Source organism: Lates calcarifer, linkage group LG9 (assembly GCF_001640805.2).
Source record: "Lates calcarifer isolate ASB-BC8 linkage group LG9, TLL_Latcal_v3, whole genome shotgun sequence".
Taxonomy (NCBI): Eukaryota; Metazoa; Chordata; class Actinopteri; family Centropomidae; genus Lates; species Lates calcarifer.
In genome coordinates, this window is record NC_066841.1 from 10,061,381 (window position 1) to 10,082,115 (window position 20,735).

At 40.0% G+C, this 20,735-nt stretch overlaps 1 protein-coding gene across 2 annotated transcripts; it reads right to left on the reverse strand.

Moving 5' to 3' along the window:
- Positions 1 to 287: 287 nt before the first annotated feature.
- Positions 288 to 20,729, reverse strand: LOC108879849 (AP2-associated protein kinase 1). Of its 2 annotated transcripts, none has more exons than XM_018671268.2 (20): positions 19,321 to 20,729; positions 17,725 to 17,843; positions 16,345 to 16,453; positions 15,952 to 16,094; positions 15,180 to 15,301; positions 14,761 to 14,842; positions 14,134 to 14,266; positions 13,900 to 14,003; positions 13,468 to 13,550; positions 13,144 to 13,304; positions 12,528 to 12,649; positions 11,714 to 12,070; positions 11,467 to 11,603; positions 11,176 to 11,384; positions 11,012 to 11,101; positions 9,918 to 10,013; positions 9,271 to 9,378; positions 8,717 to 8,887; positions 8,029 to 8,136; positions 288 to 2,318 (listed from the first exon to the last, which is right to left on the reverse strand). In XM_018671268.2, exons 1-20 carry the CDS (start codon positions 19,481 to 19,483, stop codon positions 1,639 to 1,641), a joined length of 3,297 nt encoding a protein of 1,098 aa, XP_018526784.1. In that variant the 5' UTR covers positions 19,484 to 20,729; the 3' UTR covers positions 288 to 1,638. The 2 variants fall into 2 exon arrangements, with proteins under 2 accessions (XP_018526784.1, XP_018526785.1); XM_018671269.2 differs by lacking the exon at positions 288 to 2,318 and adding an exon at positions 3,913 to 7,649.
- Positions 20,730 to 20,735: the final 6 nt, after the last annotated feature.

Sequence of the window (20,735 nt, forward strand, 5' to 3'; positions counted from 1 at the left end):
GGAGTCATTACTCACTTCAAGCAAAGCTCAGCAATCAGCACAATAAAGATGCCAAACATGCCACTAGCACCATTATGGAAATGAAAAAACATCTTAACCTCCTCAACACTCTCATTGCTGTCATCTGGCTAAAATTCAAACAGACATTTGTCATTATGTTCCATGACAGGTAGAGGCCGTGAAGGCCTGGGTCCTCTGGTGTGAAACAAGTTGGCATCTACCTTGACACACAGTACCACCAAATTATTATCAGGCTAAAGAGGGAGAAATTCAACATGACTGTAAAATTAGGATGCCATTATGTTCACAAAGCTTTAATAAAACACAATGTTTAAGTTTTCCTGACAATCCTTCCTAATGTCCAGTATTAATATTCAGAAAATATAAATGAAAAATACTATGCATCAAGCAAAGGCAGCATGGTTTACAAAAAGTCCTTATCTCTGCCAAAGTACAAGGCAAAATATATATAAATTATTGAAAATCTTATCAGTTTACGAGAAACTATTAAAAACTCGGCTCAGCAGAGATGATGTTGTGTTTCCTTTGTCTTTAGCAGCTCTCGAGAATGCCGTCTGACCTACTGTATAACCTTAAACTGTAAGACATCAGTGGATCTGAACCACTGACATGATATGTTTCATGCAAAATACAAAGATCAAAGACAAACAACAGTAACAGTTTCATCAAAATCAAACTCCTTTCAAGAAAGGTCTCAGAACACTGGTGTCGTTTGTGGGGAAATGGCAGCAGCAGTCTGTGAACAATTATTAAGCAGTAAAGCAGGTAAATTGAGCTTGAAATCACTGAAGTCTTAAACCAGCCATTTGGGATTTTTTTGTATGTCGCCTGTCTTTTCTGTAAATATTTGTAAAAATTCACAGTGCTTTAACATAAGTAACAGCTACAAAAGTACTTTCCCTCCTTCAACTGTGTGAAAATGTTTCACACCATTACATTTGACTTCTCTGGATTTTCTTTAGCTTGTAGCAAAACGTTTGGTATCTTTTGTAGCACTAATGCTACAACACTGATATTAAAGGCACAATCCGTAATGGAAATATGAACAAAAAAGGATAAAAAACTAGAAAGATTTAAAACTTAATGACTGCCAAATTGATTGACAGTTTTTTTTTAAGTAGGCAGAATAAAACTGAAAGCAGCTTCTTTACATCTTAGGTATTGATGTTTTCTGATGCTGTGAATATTTGTCCTCACAAAAGAAATGTTTGTGAAGAGTTCAGTAAAATAGGACACGCTGAGATACATGGTAAATACTGAAAAAAAGAAATTACAGTTTGGGCCTTTAACAAAACCCTTTTCAATGTCCTAAGTAGAGTTTTAAATTGAGTCCAGGATCTATCCACTGAACTTCATCCTAATAACTTCTCAGTCTAAGTTCAGAGTGTTGCAAATCAGATAACTGAGGTAGAACATTAAGTTTTAACAAGTACATACTTGGTATAGGGATAATTTAGTCATTTTAATACTGCAGCAATAATGACCATAGTAAAACTACTTTAGAAAATGGGTAATACTGCAACTTATTTATACTTTATGCTATACTTTTATGTTTATATTCCTTCATTTGTTGCAGAAAAAGCTCTGACTTGGCATTTTTAAGAGACGATTATATAATCAACGTTTCCCCTGAGAGAATCTTGGCTGAAAAGGTGCAGCAGTAAAGGGGTCATCGAGAGCTCTTCCCCCTATGGTCCAGGAATGCAGAGGCCCCACAGCCACAGAACCCACAGCGGCCTGCTGACCGATCCTGGACACGACCCTGTGCACCGCCACCGGCTGCTGGAGCAGAGGCTGACGAGGGGCCTGGATACCGAGAGATTGAGGAGCAGGGAGAGATGATACTGGGACCGGTTGACACTGTTTGCTGGTTTGAATTTGCTGTTTGACAGACTTAAATATGGGAGCGTTAGCTTTGGCGGTTTCCTGCCTCTTTCCAAACGGTGCCTGGAGGAAAACATCAGACGCCTCAACAGGTTTATGAGATGCAGAAAAGGAGGAGCCACTGAATGCCATCTTGCTTTCTTTTCCTGGTGTCTTAAAAGGGGCCAGCTGGAAGACATCAGAGGTGACTGGGCTGTTTGGAGGCTGGGGTACTTGGTTGACAGGCATGAAGTGAAAACTGGTGGAAGGAGTTGAAATCATATGGTGTTGCATGCTCCTCTCATCTGATTGCAGCATGTGTTTATTATAGTCACATGCAGCTGTGTGCTGGATCCATGGCCTTTGCTTCTCCTGCACAGAAGCCACAGTCCCAGAGCCTCGCAGCACATTACTGTTGAGCTCCCTCTGCAGGTCTGTATGTGGAAGAAATTGGAGAAACATGAAGACACATGCTTAGGAGCTTTGACTTTTAAACAAAGTCAAATTTAGCTCTTGACTCTCTTGCATATTCATTAAATAGAAAATAGCATCTATCAATGATATCAAATATAAAGAAATGAATGATTATCTGAATAAAATCTCTCTCAAATAGTTCAAAACACAGTGACACAAAGTGATCAAGGGGAAATAGTGTATAGTTTTAGTGAGAAAATACTGCATACTGCCGTGTTTTTAAATGCCAGGTCGAGTATGTGTTGTTCATCAGTGAGCTCAGATGGGCGGTGTGAAATATAGTGAAATATCAAGACAGGATTTTTGAGGCCAATATGGAGAAAAGCACCTTAACAATGTCTCTGATCTATTTAAGTGTTTCAATTATCCATGACAGTGTGTTGGTGAGTCAGCATGCACAGCACCTGGACCCACGAAACCAAAGCAGCTAAATGAAATCCAGACATCAATAATTTTATTATTTATATCTGTGCTTTTCCTACTGCGACATGTCAACATGTCCTCAGTGATAATAACTAAGATCTAATACTTTATTGTCCAATGTTCTTTTACTTTCCCCCTTTTCCTATTATTACACATTTTGAAATGAAACTGTTAAATCTGGCATTTAAATAAGTGTGACCAGGATTTATATTGAACGGGACATTTTATAGTAAAAAATTAAATGGTCAGTTATTTTTAGCATCTCATTGTTTACTGTCACACATCTAAAGCACATCTTTGTCATTTCTTTACTGCAATAATGTGACTTATGGGTCAATGAATAAACTGATACTGATGTCCTGTATCCCTGATTAGCTACGTTATGGCAATATGTCTATTGGTCAGGCTCTAGTATGAAATAAGCCTGAGTCAATCAACCAATCATCATTCCTAACTCTGTTATGTTTGGGAAAGTAAGATATGATTATCTTTCTGAAGACAAAGGCATAGTCAGAAAAATATAAAAACCAAAGATGGATTGAGATTTTAATGGGGCATGAAGCTGATGTTTGCTCTTACCTGAGAAGACTTAACCTGCTATCCAAGTAAAATAAGATGATTAGTGCATTACACAGTTAAACCAGCCCTGCTTTATTACGCTCCAGTTTAACAAATCATTTACTTTGTAAATTAAGCCCTTAGTCTCCCACCTAAAGTAATTCATGCACATATCTTTGCATGCAACTCTGATGAGAAACAATTAAAAGCATCAAATTCAATGCAGCTGAACCAGTGATATCATCTTTTTTATTCCACACATTTTTCTATTTTGTCAAAAACTGGTGTCTAAATTAGTCATAAGGCAACTCGACCACCTACTCCTCAGTCAGGTGTTAGGTTAGCAGTGGTGGCAGACTTAGGAACAACAGATAAAAATTGGGCTAAGTTTAAAAAGAAGTTGTTTAAAATGTGGAATATAATTACAAATGCTTATTTTTTCCCCTTTTACTGACAAATAATTATCAGCCCATAATTTTGTATAAATATCATGAACTTCTGTTGAGTTATATTAACCAATAATCTCAACAACAGTGATGACATAGGAAAATCTGACAATCAACACTCAACACATTGACATTCACATTTGTATTTTATTTGCCATCCCTTTATAATTCTTTAATTATCTCACAAAAATAGAAGGAGCACACGATACCACAGCTCTGACGCAGGTTTGGGCCATACAGACAAGAGGCGTCTCAAAACACTCAATAGTATCAGATTTCATTTTTGGCAAAACAACAGAGAGAACGAGGGGCTCCTGTTTTTCACATCAAGTACTAATCTCACTACCTGCTTGGCTTTACCAATTACAACAGCACACAGGCGGCTACAGGGAGAAAGCTCGGGAGTTGCATAGGTTCAAACAGTTAACTGCAAATGACTGAGCTGTTCAGTCCAAGGATCAGAAAGATGATGATTTAACAACATAAGCCTTCAGTTGTACATGCAGTACCTACAGTAAATACAACCAAAAGAGGCTGTTGCTTTGAAACCAGCCTCTCCTTGACTATTACAGGATGTGATTCAAATTTTAAATCAGTGAGTTCTGCTCAAAATACTCTCAAAAGTATGGGCAAAGGGATAACATTGAAACCAATGTTTAAACCCATCATCATGAATCATTTTTTATAATCAAAGAACATTTGAATAAATTGCTAACTTTGCAGCATAATTTTGGCACTACTCTTGGATTCTAGATTTTATGATTTAAGATTCAAAGTAGTGAGGTGACGTGTGATTTATTTTCTACTGCCACCTTAACTTTTCAACAGCCGCTGAATAGGTAGCAACATTTTACTCTGTAGTACATGTATGTAAGTGGAATATATCAGCGTAACATTTAAAGGGCATTTAAATGTTGAATAATGATTACATAATTAATTCTGGTCATTTACACGTGTCTTGCCCTCTTCAAGAATGGAGTATTTTGAGTAGATCTCACAAAAACATACTGTAACATACAGTATATGCTATTTAAAATCAGTTTCTAATATGACAAAATTGAAAAGAGGAGGTGGAGGTAGTCTTCCCACTGTAATCATGCATGGGAAGCAAAGTGACCTTGTTTGATCCTACAGAAACATTTATATTGCTGATTGGAGCTGATTTTTCAAACCCTGGACAGCTGACTTAATGCTGTCTGATAATCAAACCACTGCTACAGTGAGTGTTTTATCTTCACTGCAAAACTGGCAGATGACATCTTTTCCTCACACTTCACAGAGCCCCTCACATGTTACACATCAGACAAATTCTCTTAACTGTAATATGGAGCGCAGACTTCCAGAGGACAGCGAGACCGGGGAGCGGAAAGCCAATATGTTATCCAACCCTCAGAAAGAGTCATGTAACTCTAACTACCTGAGAGAATTTAGGGGGGCCTGTGCTTTCAGAAGAGATTTTAATGACAACATGATCCGTCGTCATGTTTGCAGCAAACAACAACACAAGTAGGCTACTGGAAAACACATCCAACAAGTCTGACTCCACACACACATACATACTTATCATAACACTGTATACCAACACACATGAACATAACATTCAACAACACTGCCATGCTTTTTTGATATGAATTCTGTGATCACTAAATCCAGTAAAGCAAAACAAAGCTTTACAAAGCACAATTTCAGAAAAAAGTTCTAGTTTAGCGATGAAATGAAACAGGACTAAGATTCAAGAGGTTAAGCTCCCACTCTCCAGAAAACTGTCGACTGTTTGGAATAAAAATACTGTATGATCCTTCATCAGTCCATGTAAACAAACATTACACAGGCTCACTTTCTTTTCACAAAGGTGGGATAAGACATGGGATTTAGCCTAATCTTCCAGGTCGAACAAAGACTAGGATTATCATCTATACATTTTAATGTACTGACAGTTATTGAGTAGATATAACCAAGAAAAAAAAAACTTTCTCAACACACAATTCCACAAAGAGGAATGAAATATTTATAGAGTATTCTTCAATATTATTCAGTGATTATGGTGTTAAGAATTATAGATATTTTTTATTTTATTATAGACTAATATTTATTTCTTACATTCATTCTCTAACACTCTATTCATATTAACATTTATTAACAGGAAAACAATGTCATGTCATGTATATAAATATACATATATATGTATATATTTATATATATGAGAGATTTCACAAGTAAAGCAATATGTTTTCCACAAGTAAAGCTTTATGACAATGACTTCATATATACATGGGAAGAATAACCAATTCTATGGTCTGGATAAGAGCCTGCAGGGGGTGCAGAAGATATCTATTTACATAAATTAGGAGTAAACAAATGACAGGAATGTAGGAAGGATTGCTCAATGTGGAATTAATGTTTGTGTTGATATTAAAAATAAAATGTGAGTGTGTGAAGATCATTTTTAAAATGCCACATTAGGTTGTTTTCTGTTCTGTGCCAAAAAATTACCTGAATAGTTATGAATGCTCTCTCTATATATAACAGTTACTGTATTCTACTATTTCCTATTACTGTTGATTATTCAAATTATTTTCATGATTTCATGCATTTCCTATACGTATGGCACACTGCTATAAACACTGTTAAATAACCGTGATGTGTCATTTAAATCCAAAACAACGTATTGCTCGCATCAAGGAAGAACAAATAAGCTAACAGCAAATGGTAACAGGTCCTTGTTTTAAAAGTACACTTTGTCTGTAAAACAAGTTTGCGTTGGATTGATGACATAATTTTTAAGATGTTTTTTAAGTAGTTATATTTAGAGTTTAGCAGATACTGTACACTTTCAGGACTCTTCCAGTCAGTGGTTTGCTTCACAGATTATTTTATGGCACTTCACTGTTTAGTCTGATTGGGGAAACTTTTTGTGTCCTGTTTTTCTCTTCATCACAATAAATTATTATGGTCCAGCGCAGAGAGAGAAGGAGGACGTGTGGTTATGGCTGTTTTGTTTCCAGATTGTGACATGATTTGATTTACTTTTTTCAGTCTAATCTATAGCAGCTTTAAATATTTAAGATATTCCATCCAACAGCCCGAGGCTGATAGAGGTAACACTTATGCTACTGTGCAAAATCAGGCTACATGACGAAGTTTCAAATAAGTTTCCCTTTGTAGAAGAAGTAAACTGACCTTATTTGAACAAATAGTCATTTAACTTTTCCATGGTTTTACTTTAAAATGTGCAAATTAATCTGGGGAGGAGAATTTAAAAGGCAAACAACGACAAATTCACTTGTGCACGATAATAACTACAACCACTTATAACTATGCCTATTGTACATTACAACAATGATCTTCTATTGTTTGCTATTAGACATAATGCAATATTGTTAAAACAAACTGGATAGCAATATTATATCCTGATTGACAGAAAGATGTAATGGTTAATCTTTCGAAAGGATAATGTTAGTGTACTGGCCGCTCTTGAACCAATGGACAATACATGATGCGCAGAGACTACAACATAGAGAAAATGTGAGTGAGAGGGCGAGAGATAAGAGGTGAAGAGAGGCCAGATAATGCAGTCGATATGGCAGAGAGAGGCGGGAATGAAGAAGCACTGAAAGGCGAAGGACATTTCTACTGTTGGAACTACAATGAAGATGACAGCCAGGGGGAGCAGGAAGCTAGCTATGACAACAGTGTTGATTGCAGTTATGCTATGCCAGTCTATAATCCAGTGTTACAGCTTCTACAGGGGAGGGAGGGCCGCCTACAAGTCGATGAGCTGGTCCACCAGCAGCAGGGAGCGGGCCAAGCTGGGCAGGCTGGATTCAGAGCCGCCACTGTTACTGCGCGAGTGGCCTCCTGAAACTGGCCGGAGAGACAAGGGGGGGAGTACAGGCAAACAGAAGGGAGGGAGAAGCAGAGGAGTGGGAGTCACAACGAGCAAACACAGCAGTCAAAGAGAGGGGGAGAGAGTTCAAGAAAGACAGAGAGAGAGAGAGAAAGAGAGAGGAGAGAAAAAGAGGGCAGAATTTACCCAATTACCTCTACTGGTTTTCAAACATTTTTAACTGAGGATGTAAAAACAGCGCAGGCACCTGATCCTGTTATCAGCAGGTTTGACGGTCACTGATTAATTAGCAAATTAGCATGCCACTGAACCTAGACAACACCCCTGGATGTGTCTATAATCTTAAACACAATCTTGACCCACCTGTGCTTCCTTGCAGAGACTGTAAAGACTTACCTTGGGAGTTCTTTCGGCCTGTGACGGGAATAGGATCAAACTCATCTTCTGTGCCGGCCTCTACACTGGCTTGTTGGGGCTCAAAGTCTGAGATCAGGAGAGATGAGTCTGCAGAGAATAGAGGAAGAGTAGGTATTTGATGTAACAGTATGTAAGCCTAATTGTGCCAGATGAAGGGGTGGAAACATAATAAAAAGACCAAAAAAAGTAAGAGTACATCAGCACAGCTACTGCAAAAACACATCCACTGCTCTCCCGTGCTCAAAAGGCAGTTTGATAAGATATTATGAGGAGAGATTAGTAGTAATTAGGATCATGCAGCTGGTGCACGCATTCAGGCTGTGATTCAGAGTTGGCACTGTCAACAACAGTCAAATGCCTTTGTTTTCCAGCCACGAGCAAACAACTCAACCACAGCTGTGGAGCTCTCAATCTGGAACACACAGAGCGGTTTAATAGATGATTCCATCCAAAAGAAGCACTTTTATTTAATGTTAGAAGTTTATGAAGTTATGACTGTCACAACAAATTTGAATTAGATGAATCTATTAAGGTGTGATGGATGCACTTCTGCTGCCACCCAGTGGTTGAAACTTGCAGGTTGCTCAAAAGTGCTGTGCTGCAAATAAATTGCAGATAAATAAACAATTAGTTCACTGCCTTCTTTTGTGAGATTCTGACAGCCTACCTGCTTTAAGCTGTGCGGAGTCTCCAGACAACAGACTGAAATCATCCAAAGCAGAGGCAGCGGAGGTGGGGGCAGAGGAGACGGAGGAGGTGGCACTGCTCACCGCTGGAGGGGCGGACGGACCAGAGATCAGAGAGCAGCCAAGGAGAGAGTCCTCTGCAGTGAGGGGGTCTGCAACAGGTCAGGAGAAGCCAAAGTTAGACAGAAAAGAGGGTAAGATTTTGTTATGGACAAGGACACAGATGCATACACTAACCCTTTGACTACGATTCCTTCTACTACTTACAAACTATAATAGTTCGAGGTTTCTTGAAACCCTTAGAAGTGCTCTGTGAGTAAAGATAAATATAAATAACCCTTCTCTCAGCTTATTAATAGAGAATATTAAAAAATCTACGCGAATTGTCCTGAAAGTAAAAACCTAAAAACCTTTTGTAACTCAAAAGTATTTATTCAAAACAACGTGGCACTAGTTGTGACATCTTAAACCTTTTTTGCTGAAAAACACAAGCCTGCTTATAGAAGAGCACATACACACACACACACACACACACCTTTTGCAGACTCTTCCACAGAGCCACCGAAGGGATCAGACAATGACAATAGGTCAGGAAGCATGAGTGAAGACGTGTCTGGAGATTTGAGTCCTTCAATCAGCTTTTCTAAAGGCCAGAGATAAAGGGCAGGGAGATATACTTGAACCAAGCACAAAAACTGTATCAGCTGGAGCACAACATGTAAAAGGGCTAATAGAAAAATATTACCAGTCTGACTAACAGACAGATAAATACATACAGTGTTCACAAGCATACTCCTTCAAAAGTAGTGGAAAATGTAGCAGGGGTCAAATAAAGAAATCTCCATAACAACAGAAGAGAACAAAGCCATTCAAGAACAGTAGCTGTTGTATAAACAGGTGTACTGGCTCCTCATCTACATAATGTTTAGATCATTATTTATTCATGTTAGTATTAATTTTTTCTAATCATGCATTTCATTTTACTAAGGATATTTTTGGACACATTGTTTTTTTCAGATATTCAGGACATTAGGATTTCTCAAATAACATATGTCTAGATTTTCTTGAAGTCAAAGACTTATCATGAATCTAAACAGATAACTGAGTTTTCAGGTCAAGTGTATGTTATGAGACAGTAACAAAAACAACATACAGCACGGATCCATCAGCAGATATTTTTACCTGGTGCATCGGACAGTTCAAGGGTACGGAAAGGATCTGGGACAGCCAACAGTGAGGCTCCTGAATCCACGTCAACAATGGCTGATGGTCTTTCAGCTGAGAAACAAAACAATGTTATACAAAGATGTGTAATGAAGACTAAAAATAAATGCAAGGAGGGCTTTAATACTAATGCTACAAACTTGTCTGATTTTAAGTGTTTACGGAAGTTACAACAGCTAAGGATATGTGCAATGTGCATTTTAAAGGAGCAGTTCAACATTTCCTCTAAGCTACGGTATTACCTCATTCAGTATATGAGTAAATTAAACCCACACTTTTCTGTCTTGTTAAGGGTAGCTCATAAACCATGAGTACATTTGCTAGGTACAGCAGCAGTCCTGCCAGGACTCTTCACATTAAAAGTCATTAAATGTTGGCATTTCTTTCATTCTGACTAAACCCTTTATTTTATTTATGTGGTGCACATGGGCAGTCTTTGCTTTTGAAAGCTTCATAAAGCTATGAGATTAATGGATCAGGTGCATTAAGAGGTTTACTTCTTGGTTTGACATTATATTGAACTCCTTCAGACTTATACAGTACAACGCATTATGTGGCATCAGAACAGCACTGAGGTATTAAAGTTGGGAACAACTTATCCAGATACTTTACTGTAAATCACAGTCTGAGTGACCTTACCAAAGACATGAATCAATCTTTAAATTTGCTTTGTTCTGATGTCCACAAGCTATTAGCAAGTCCACGCTAACTTATGCTAACTGCTGTTGTTTTCTCCTAAAAACTAAAAAGTTCATATTAAATACTTTTGGACAGTTTAATAAAATCACCTTGATATTCTTGTTCCATTTTATCACACTTACTACACTATTTTTAATGGTGGAACTACACTGGAGAGAAAAGATTTATGTAGCTGCTGTGTATGTGCTGTGTATGAAAACTCAGGATGTAGCATCATCCCATGTTTCTAAGACAGCGTGATTTTGTAATGACGGCACTGAACGGTCAGTGGAGAATAATGGGTTCAGGTCCATGCGTAAGACAGACAAGAGGAAAAACACTGTGGACACTCAGTAGGGAAAAGTGAGACATACCAGTTTCTTGGGGTTCATTTTCCACAGTTGACGCCTGCAAGCCTGGTATCAACTCTTCAGAAGAAGATGTCTCAGCATCTGAAGATTGGTCTAGTAAAAAAAAGGAAAAAAAAGGTTGGCATCTATTAATTAGTTAAAATACTACACACAAACACAAACTTTACCATTAGCCTTTTTGTCTTCCGTTTTGAATTCCTCAGCTGTGAGGTTGGAGAAGTTGTCATCATCGAAGGGGTTCCATGCGGGCTGTGTGGGGGTGTTGGTGGCACCACTGGAGGCAGGGACAGCAGGCCCAGCTTTGCTTTGGTCCTGGACTGCATCTCCAGCACCGAGCTGAACAGGTTGGGTGGTGCTTGGCAGAGATGTAAGTGATCTGGAGAGAAAAATGAAAAAAATATAATAAAACCTGAAATTTAACTGCTCTTCAGGTTTATTCCAGTATATGTATCACTTACTGGGAAGCATCTCCATTAGCTCCCTGCAGCTGCTGTGAATCACTAACTGGAACTGCAGCAACACTGCTCACTGCAGTGTCACTTGGGATGTGTTGGTGGCCTCGTTCTTCAGTTGTCTTTGGAGAAGCAGGTGGAGTCTGATCAAGAGACGTGCAGTGAAATCATAAAAAAGGATGGAAAAATAATTAACTATGTCAACTCTATAATGATGCTATTAAAGTTAGATGGTGAGCAGCATGCCACTCACAGTCTCAGCTGATTTTTGGCTGATCTCAGTGGAGGCAGGCTGAGCAGCTGCTGGCTGAGTTATCTGCTGTTGCTGCTGAGATACAGGCGGCTGACCAGGGACCGGTTTGCTGGGCGAAGGCTGGGCCGCCGGCTGCTGAGCCTGGCTAGCCTGCTTGCGTCGAGCTGGGCGCTGAGGTGGAGCTGGGCTGGACGGAGTCGGTGCTGCCTGCTGGGAGGTGGAGCTGACCACAGAAGGAGGTGTGGTCTGTTGCTGGACTGTTGGCTGTGCTTGTGGTTGGATGTCAGCTTTGGTCACTGGTGACACCGCTGCTGCTGCTGTAGTCTCTGCTCCTGTAGCTGTAACTTGCTGCACAACCTGTCACACAGACACAGACTATTTTATCTGCTGTCACTTATATTGATTCACCATTAAATCCATAATATCAGAAAAATGTCCAGGACTATTTCCCAGAAACCGAGGCTATGTCTTGAAATAGTTTGAAAAACAGAACAAATCCCAGAAATATACAGTTTAAAATGGAGAAAAGCAGCAAAAACTCACATTTAAAGAAAATGAAACCACTATTTTTTTCAAAATAAATGACAAACTATTATCAAACCTGTTGATTGATTGATTTTCTATAAATCAACTAATTGATTCATCAAGTATCTGTTTCAGCACTAGTGCAAAGACCCGTGTATGTCTGCCCTTACACATGCAGCATGTACTATGCTCTACTGAAGCAGTTTGCTTCTGTTGGTTTTGTACATTTGCATACACTTTAGAAAAAAAAATCTCCTTTGGCTGTTCAGTGTATTTAGTCAGTATGTACCTGCTTCTGCTGAGCCACAGCCTGACTGACATTGTTTTGTGACTGGATGAGAGGCAGAGCTGAAGTCTGCGCCTTCTGTGACTGCAGAGCTGCAGCTGGCTGAGAGAGGTCTAAGCTGACTCCTGTGGGATGTTAAAAAGAACACAGACTACACATTACTCCTGGGAGAGCATGACAATATTTTAATCTTAATACTTATACAGACGCAGAACAATGTGAAAATCCAAGTAACCTAAATAGGTTTATAGGAGCATTTGCGTTAATATTCATCTCTGACAAAATGTATTAAAGAGGATTATATAATCTGTTCAATGCTGATTTTAAAAAATCTAAGTGATCTGTAACAGGTACAAAGCTGAAGTGAAGCAGCATTTCAAGTGGCAGAGTGGAGAAAATAACTTCATAATCACTTTGAGTCTGTGGTTAGATTGCTTTAATTTGCTTGAGTCTTAACCTGCGTACCTGATCTGTTCCTGTCGAGAACTGCAGGATTCAAAGTGTGCACACAAAGGATTAGAGGGATTCCCGTCTCTATGCACATCTTTATTCAAAATCTTGGGTTTTCTTTTCTGTGACAGATAGGATAATAAGGACAGGGACTGAGTGCTGTACGTACCCACAGGCTGAGCTGCACCACCAGGGAGATTAGCCCGCTTGCGAGGGGTGAGAGCAGCAGGCTGGATGGGTAGGATGCCAGCAGCAGGCTGGGTATGGGCTGCTTTGGGCCTCTGGCGAGGGGTGATGGAGGTTTCAGTGGTGGGAATTGGATCTGTCAGTCTGGCAACAAAGGGAGGATGTTGGCCTTCTCGTTAATCATGGCAAACAGTGTTAACATAATTATTTAATGAGTATCAGAATACTGCCTGTACCTAATTACTTCCACAAAATGTAGTGTTACTACAGCTTTGATGGTAATACAGTGTAAGCAGGTCATGCTTGCCTGGGCTTAGTCTGGCTCTTCTTTGCTGCTGCAGCTTCACTCGCTTTGACTGGCTCAGGAAGTTTGGAGGGAATTGGAGAATTCTGGATTATGGAAAAAAAAATACAAAAACTTAAACAAAATTCCACAAGACAGAAGTATCAATGACAGCAGCACACAAACAAACTGTACAATAAAAACTTCTCTGATCCTTCAAGTTGGCAGCTCTGTTACTACAGAAGAATATCATCATGGCTAATAAGTATTTTCTCCTCTATGCGAATGATGACTTAGTGCAGATTTTCCTCCCACAGTGTGACAACTAACATGTCTGTTTATGTAGGTCAGGCAGAGAACCCGTGGCAGATTCCACTGAATACAAGAAAATCAATCCCTCATGAGAGAAAGCAAATCCAAATATTTCAGCTGACCCTGGTGCTGAGAGACACTGACCTTCACATTCTGAACAGGGCATGTCCGCTGAGCTAATTTAAAAGCAAAGTAGGACACCTGGTAGATATCTGGTCTTTTGTCTGGGTCCGGCTCCAGCATGTACCCTAAAAGAAACCATGAAGAAACACGAGTGAGACTCAAAAAATGGAGTCAGTGAATTTACACTTAAATCACATGAACATGCCTTTGTGAAAACTGAATTTGATGTTGAATTAATGTTTAAGTGGGACTAACGAATGAGGCAGTGAAGATCATAAGAGTAGCGCGAGTTATCTGGAATGGTGAAACTGCCATCACAGATGGCCACCTGGCTTTCACCAAAGGGCAGAGTGAAGAAGCACAACTTGTACAGCAAACAACCCAGTGCCTGGAGAAGACAATCACATGTATGCCCCATCACACCAAACACAAACAAGGAGAGGAGAGGAGAGGAGAGGAGAGGAGAGGAGAGGAGAGGAGAGGAGAGGAGAGGAGAGGAGAGGAGAGGAAAGGAGAGGAGATTTAACAAGAATACTAATAATGCACAGCAAGTCACACATGAATAAATAAACACCAGCAGGTAGAAGATTATAAAAGTATTCAGTCATAACACAGAGTCAAAAGTTTCTGGCTTTTAGGCAAATACAACTTAACCAACTTTTAACTTGTCTTTTTTAAGTACAAACAATCCCTAAAACTCATACATCTCCTACTTTAAACGTCTCTGTAATATGTAATATACTAACAATGGGACATGATGTCGAACTGGGTTCTACTGGAAAACCAGTTGTTCTGCACAATAGGTATTAGTTTCACAAAATACACTATAATTAAAGATTTTAGAGCAATTATTAGCTAATTGAGCTTGTCCTCTTCACTCACCCAGATATCTGCTTTGGTGGTGATAATCTTGTTGTTGTAGAGGTTCACCATTTCAGGGGCACGATATGATAAAGTGGTGTACCTGAGAGAAGACAGGAACAAATTAGTAAGAAAACGACCTGCTTTTAATATGGCAGTGAAATAAATCAGCCTACGCTGTAATATGTACTGATAAATGTGCATATATCCTAATGAAAGAAAGGATTTTAACTCTTGATAATTACATTGTGCATCAACCAAAACCTCCTTTGCACCCCAAGCATTGTATTTTTAGCAGCAAAGAACTGCTTGTATGTGATACATATGAGGATGAGGTGAACTTTTTTTTCCATTTCAATCACCCAATTAAAAACAACAAAGCATTTCCTTAAAGAAGTGATAAGGATATATCACAAAAGCAGATGAAAAGAGGTACAAACTTTTTGATCTCTTCCTCCACGGTGGCCACTCCTTCAGTCTGTGGACTCTGGAACTTGTTAGTGGCGCTGCCAAAGTCACACAGCACATAATGGCCCTTGTCGTGCAGGAGGATGTTCTCCACCTGTATGTAGATGAGGAAAGAGATGAGACTGTCACAGGGACGTGGAGCTGCTTTGGTTCAGGCCAGTGTGACTATACATAACAACATCCCAGTTTGGACTTTAAATGTCAGGAGGTGGTGCAGTAATTGACCTGCTCTGCAAAGTCAAACATCAGAGATGCTTGCCTCCTGAAACATGTGCACTTGAGTTAATGATGAATACAAATATCGAGGTGCAGCCACCGTCATATTATGACCTGCAGATTTAAACCAGAGTCGAAATTGTCAAACACTCCTATCAAGTTTAAGATTCTTTAAATGTAAATCAAGAGATCTGCACTGCAATAAAAAAGTCATGTTTCCGTGTGGATTAAAACTATTGAGTGACAGTAACCTAAAATTAATGTGACAACCATGCTGCAGTTCACTGGGCTCTGCAGTATTTTAAGTATTTCGACAACTGACAATCTCTTCTGTCTTCCTATTAGAGCTATTCATGATTAAACACAGCTTCAGCTCTACACAAACATATCAATCATGATTCTTCAAAAGACGTCACAGCATGGTGATTTACAGGAGGTTCTGACCCTGCTTTAACAGAGAACGGGCTGCCTGTGCTATCCTGCACACTACAAAGTACTCCACAGAATCAAAGTGGCAAAATGTGTCACCTTAAGGTCTCTGTGGATGATAGGTGTCTTGCGCTGGTGCAGGCGAGAAACAGCATCACAGGTGTCACAGAAGATCTGCAGCACCTCAGCCTCAGTGAAACCAGTCTGCAGCCTCTGATTCATCAAATTGACCACCTGCCCTCCTGTAAAATAACATCCAATTATACAGCAGCACAAACAACATGGGTAATTAACCTCAGTGGTATATGACTAAATGTTAACTTGTGTGTGTTTTTCTATTGTAACACAGATATTGTTTAGACTTGAATGTGTAATAAGTGTTTTTGTCAAACATTCTCTGACACAACTGCAGGTGTTGCTCAAACTCTAATAATTACAATAATCACAGTATGTGGTTACAGCCACACCCCACATGCCCCCGACAGCACTCACCTTTGCAGTAGTCCATAAGTATGAGAACCTCCCATACATCCCTCGATCCCATAGCTGTGATACTGGAGTCCAGATAACCAACAATGTTCTTGTGACCGACAAGGTCTTTCTGCAGGAACGCAAACACAAGTTCAACAGCATTAACAAATCTCTGTGCTTAAGGTTTGCACCAAAACATGCAGCTACTGGAAGGTGCTGCAATGTGTTCGTATACTATGTGGCTGTGGGTGAAGTGACTGGTTAGGTAAAACAGTCTGGGACATCAGGAAAATGTGGGAAAGGGAAGAAATGTTTTCCATTTTCTGCTGCAAAGCCTGCATTGAAAATTTGAATGGCATAAGCCCCAATATGGTCGATGTGAGATGAGATGCAGTGTGAGGCCATCGCCTGCAGAGGGAGCTGTGATGGAGAGCTGAAATCAGGGATCTATTAGGTAATGAAAAAATGTCAAGTACTACTGCTGAGGTGAAGGACTGTCAGTCTATACCTGCCAGTGTGAGGGACAGAGAACGAGAGAGAGAGAGAGAGAGAGAGAGAGAGAGAGAGAGAGAGAGAGAGAGAGAGAGAGAGAGAGAGAGAGAGATTGAGAATGATTGAGAGGTAAAGGACACAGCAGGAATGACTCTAGATATCATCTATCAATTCAAAAGCAAAACAAGGCCCCAAGTTGTTACAATAGTGCTGTTTGTAATTCTGTCCAGTGTTTATACAATATGCCACTTTTTTTTTTAATCTGACCATCTATTGCTTCCTTCCTTCCTTCCTTCCTTCCCAGGTATTCATTCAGACAGAAAAGAATGAGTTCTGTGCACAGAACCTGAACTCAGTGAATGCTACAAAAATGCTTTCCAAGACTGCTGATAGAAAAATTACATTTAGTGGTAGACTATCATGACATAAACGTCTGTTTATAGAGTAAATCAATTTCAGTTCTGCTCTTGTATTTTACCAGGTCAAGAGGTCTGACAGTGCCAGAATAGTCACATTTATAAGTATATGATTCGTATGTACAGTGAGTTTATACCAGGGCCATGTTCGGATTAGTTTTATGTCATATTAGCAAACGGATATCATTTACTATTAATTGTTTATTCATTATAAATATGCAAGGAAATACTATAAAAACAAAAACAAAGCCCAACAAGAGCCAGATGAATAAATAAAGAACAACTGTCCCAACAACACCACTGCAGGCTGTCTGTGTACTGAATTAAACACCAGTTCTGAACAGAGTAAGGCATAAGGAAATTTACAAGCACAGTTTGAGTTTCAGAGACATTTGTTTCCTTGTCACCCTCATATGTGGTTTTATCCAGCATACAAAACCACATGAGCTGAGAGCGAGAATAAGCAGATGAATGTTTAATCCCAGCGACTCACCATTATTTGAATCTCGCGTTTGCACACCTGCAGATCATGCTCATTGTTGACATACATCCTCTTCAGGGCACAACGCACCCCTTGATTTGTTCGTACAAGGAACACAATTGCAAAGCCACCTGCAGGTTTGAGAAAGATAACAAATTAAACTGTCAGCCGTCTAAGAGGTGATAGACATTATCAGCAAAACCTTGACAGTGAACAGTTGGACAGAAACCTAGAAAAAGCATGCTTGTTAACACACACTTAGAAGACTGTTAAAAGATTTAACTATGATCAATACAAAATAAGACAAAATAAGGTGAAAGTCTAGCATCGCACCTCTCTCACATGTCATGACATGCTCATTTTTACACCCAATCACTTCAACAACTGTTGCAATTTTCTGTCTGTGCAGCCTTACATCAATACGGACAACCAGGACCAAATGGTGCAGCCTTATAGTGTTATGTATTAGTCATGTCATTGCTGCAGGGTTTACGTAGAGGCCTACATTGTGGCCTAACCATCTGGTATAGCTCAGACCACAAATTCACTTTGCCGAGTTTAGTTGTGACAGCTTCATCAATTTCAGGCAGACACTGTGGCTTTATACTGCATCCTCATCTTGACACATGTGATGTGGTACTATATGGCTCTGTGGTCGAGATGCCTATAAACATGGGTGCAAGCTGAGGGTCTGCATCCACCCTCTGATGCAAATGTTTTAGTACAGTAGGTGCAGACATTCTGATCAGTTGTCCAACACTATCTTCCTACATTATTGAAAAACTGGACACTGGCTTTAAAAATCTTCACTGGCTGGCAGCCTGACGCACTGATTCATACTGTAACACAGACATAATTACCACAGTCTGTAGTCAGGAAAAATAAGAGTAGATGGGGTAGCTAATGTTCAACCAATAGTCAATGGCATTGAAGAATGTCGACAACAGTCACTCAAAGTACATTACCTCATACATAAATCACTGCAATATTCTCTCATTTAATTTATATACAGTAGTTGTATTAGGATGTACTGAGCCTGTCCTCACACATGATGCTCAATAAACTATTATTTAAAACACCGGATATACAGGAATGACATGAAGATTGAATTGAAAGAGACAGTTCACAATGATGGATTACTTTGTTTTGGTCAAGTACAGGCCTCTAAGTCTGCAATGTTGTACTGATCTCTAACAGTCTTACAAAGTCCCTGCCACTGGTATCTATATAGAAATCTAACAATTGTGTGATCTACAGCTTGTCTAGCTCTTCACTCATTCATTTGGTCAAATAACTGCACTAACTGTCCAGTGCCAAGTAGGTTTCCATCTCCCTTGAATTACACGTCTGAATCAAAAAACAGCAAAATAGGAAACTGTTGTGTTAGTCCGAGTACAGCTGAAAGAAAGCAGCAGGCCTCTGTTTTGCATTTATGTATCCAGGTTACATGTTAGATGCAAAGCTCCATCATTCCTGTGGGGATGGTGTAAGGTTACATCCCTGTACTGATATGTGCATTTGGTTTGAGCATGCAGGAACACACATTATACTCTTGCATCAACAACATGAATGGAAATGTAGAATTTGGTCTGTGCAACCCCTTCTCACCTTCAGCAATAATCTCCTCAACAGTGACTTGGTGTCGCCCGACAGTGAAGGCTCGTCCAATGAAATTTCCGCCTGCATGACTGGACCCGGAGCTGCCACCTCCTCCTCCAGAACCAGGCCCGGAGCTGACCAACTCCCGACGAGAATCAAAGAACTTCCTCATGTTGTCGAAATGACAGGATGAGTATTTGCGGATTCAGACAAGAGACGCACAGACGAGCTGCTTGTTTCCTGTGCACTGAATTATTGCACTGATAGATAACGCGAGTGTGGTTTGTAAAACCTAACGAATCTGACGCTTCGGGCGAAGTCTTATTTGCAGCCTCAAAACATGCAAGTGATGCCTTTGTCACTTATGATGATGTTGAGACAACCCAGATTTTTGGTGGCAAATTTCCCATTTGCTTGCCAACACAAGCCAGTTGGTGATAGCTAGAGCGGTTGCGACTAGCTGTTATGTAAGTGAATTACACCACCCAGGAGGCTAAAGCATCTCCGGAGAAAGTATTTCTTTAGCTATCCATCCAGCTGTTCATGGTCGGCTGCTGATGATGATAACATTAGGTCCTTCTCCATCTCGTCCAGCCATTACCAAGCTAGCTAAGTGCTAGCTACTTACGCGCTATGACATTTCGTGTAAGGTTATCCAGGTTATCCTCTGAAGATAATGTCCCCGAGTGCGATGTATCCGACGTGTAACTTGTGCAATAGCGTTGCCCGAAAAAATCTTTCCATCCTCATTCAAGTGAAGCCACCGTTTGTTGCCACATAGCTGCCCGTCTTGCTATTTAATTGCTCCCGTTTACAATAAAACTGTGATTTTTCGTGAGCTAACGCATTAGCGCGATGCAGCCTCTCTTCAACACAAACAAGCGCGGAGTCGGTAGGAAACTGAAGCCTCCGTCTGCTGCAACTGTGGCTGCAAAACCACGGAATTTGACATCTACCCAAACACAAGGCAGAGGTTTCAACCCAGCAGCCTAATCTCTGCAACCACAGAAATCTTTGGCTGCCAGCGATATCGCAACATCCTAGCTGTTGCTGTTGACGCGCGGAGGGAATTGTGGGTGTTGTAGTTCGGAGCGCAGCTGCAGCCCACCCCCTCCCACAACTCCCCCCTCGCTTATGTGGTCACATGCCGCGTTCAAGAACCACAGGGAATAGTTTACTTCAGCCTCAGTTTCAGTTCTGTAGGTCTATAAATATATATCAGGATTTCCCGAGAGTTTCGGTATTTCCCACTTGGTGAGAAGAACTACAGAGGAGTCAGCAAAACAGCGACAAAATGGCCGCAAAGCCACCATCATTAGCGATTTTACATCGAAATAAAATTCAATATCAACTGCAATTCAGCTAACTGAAAGACAAACTACACATACTATGTTTGTATCCGCTTTCACTTGCTTCTTGTCAAA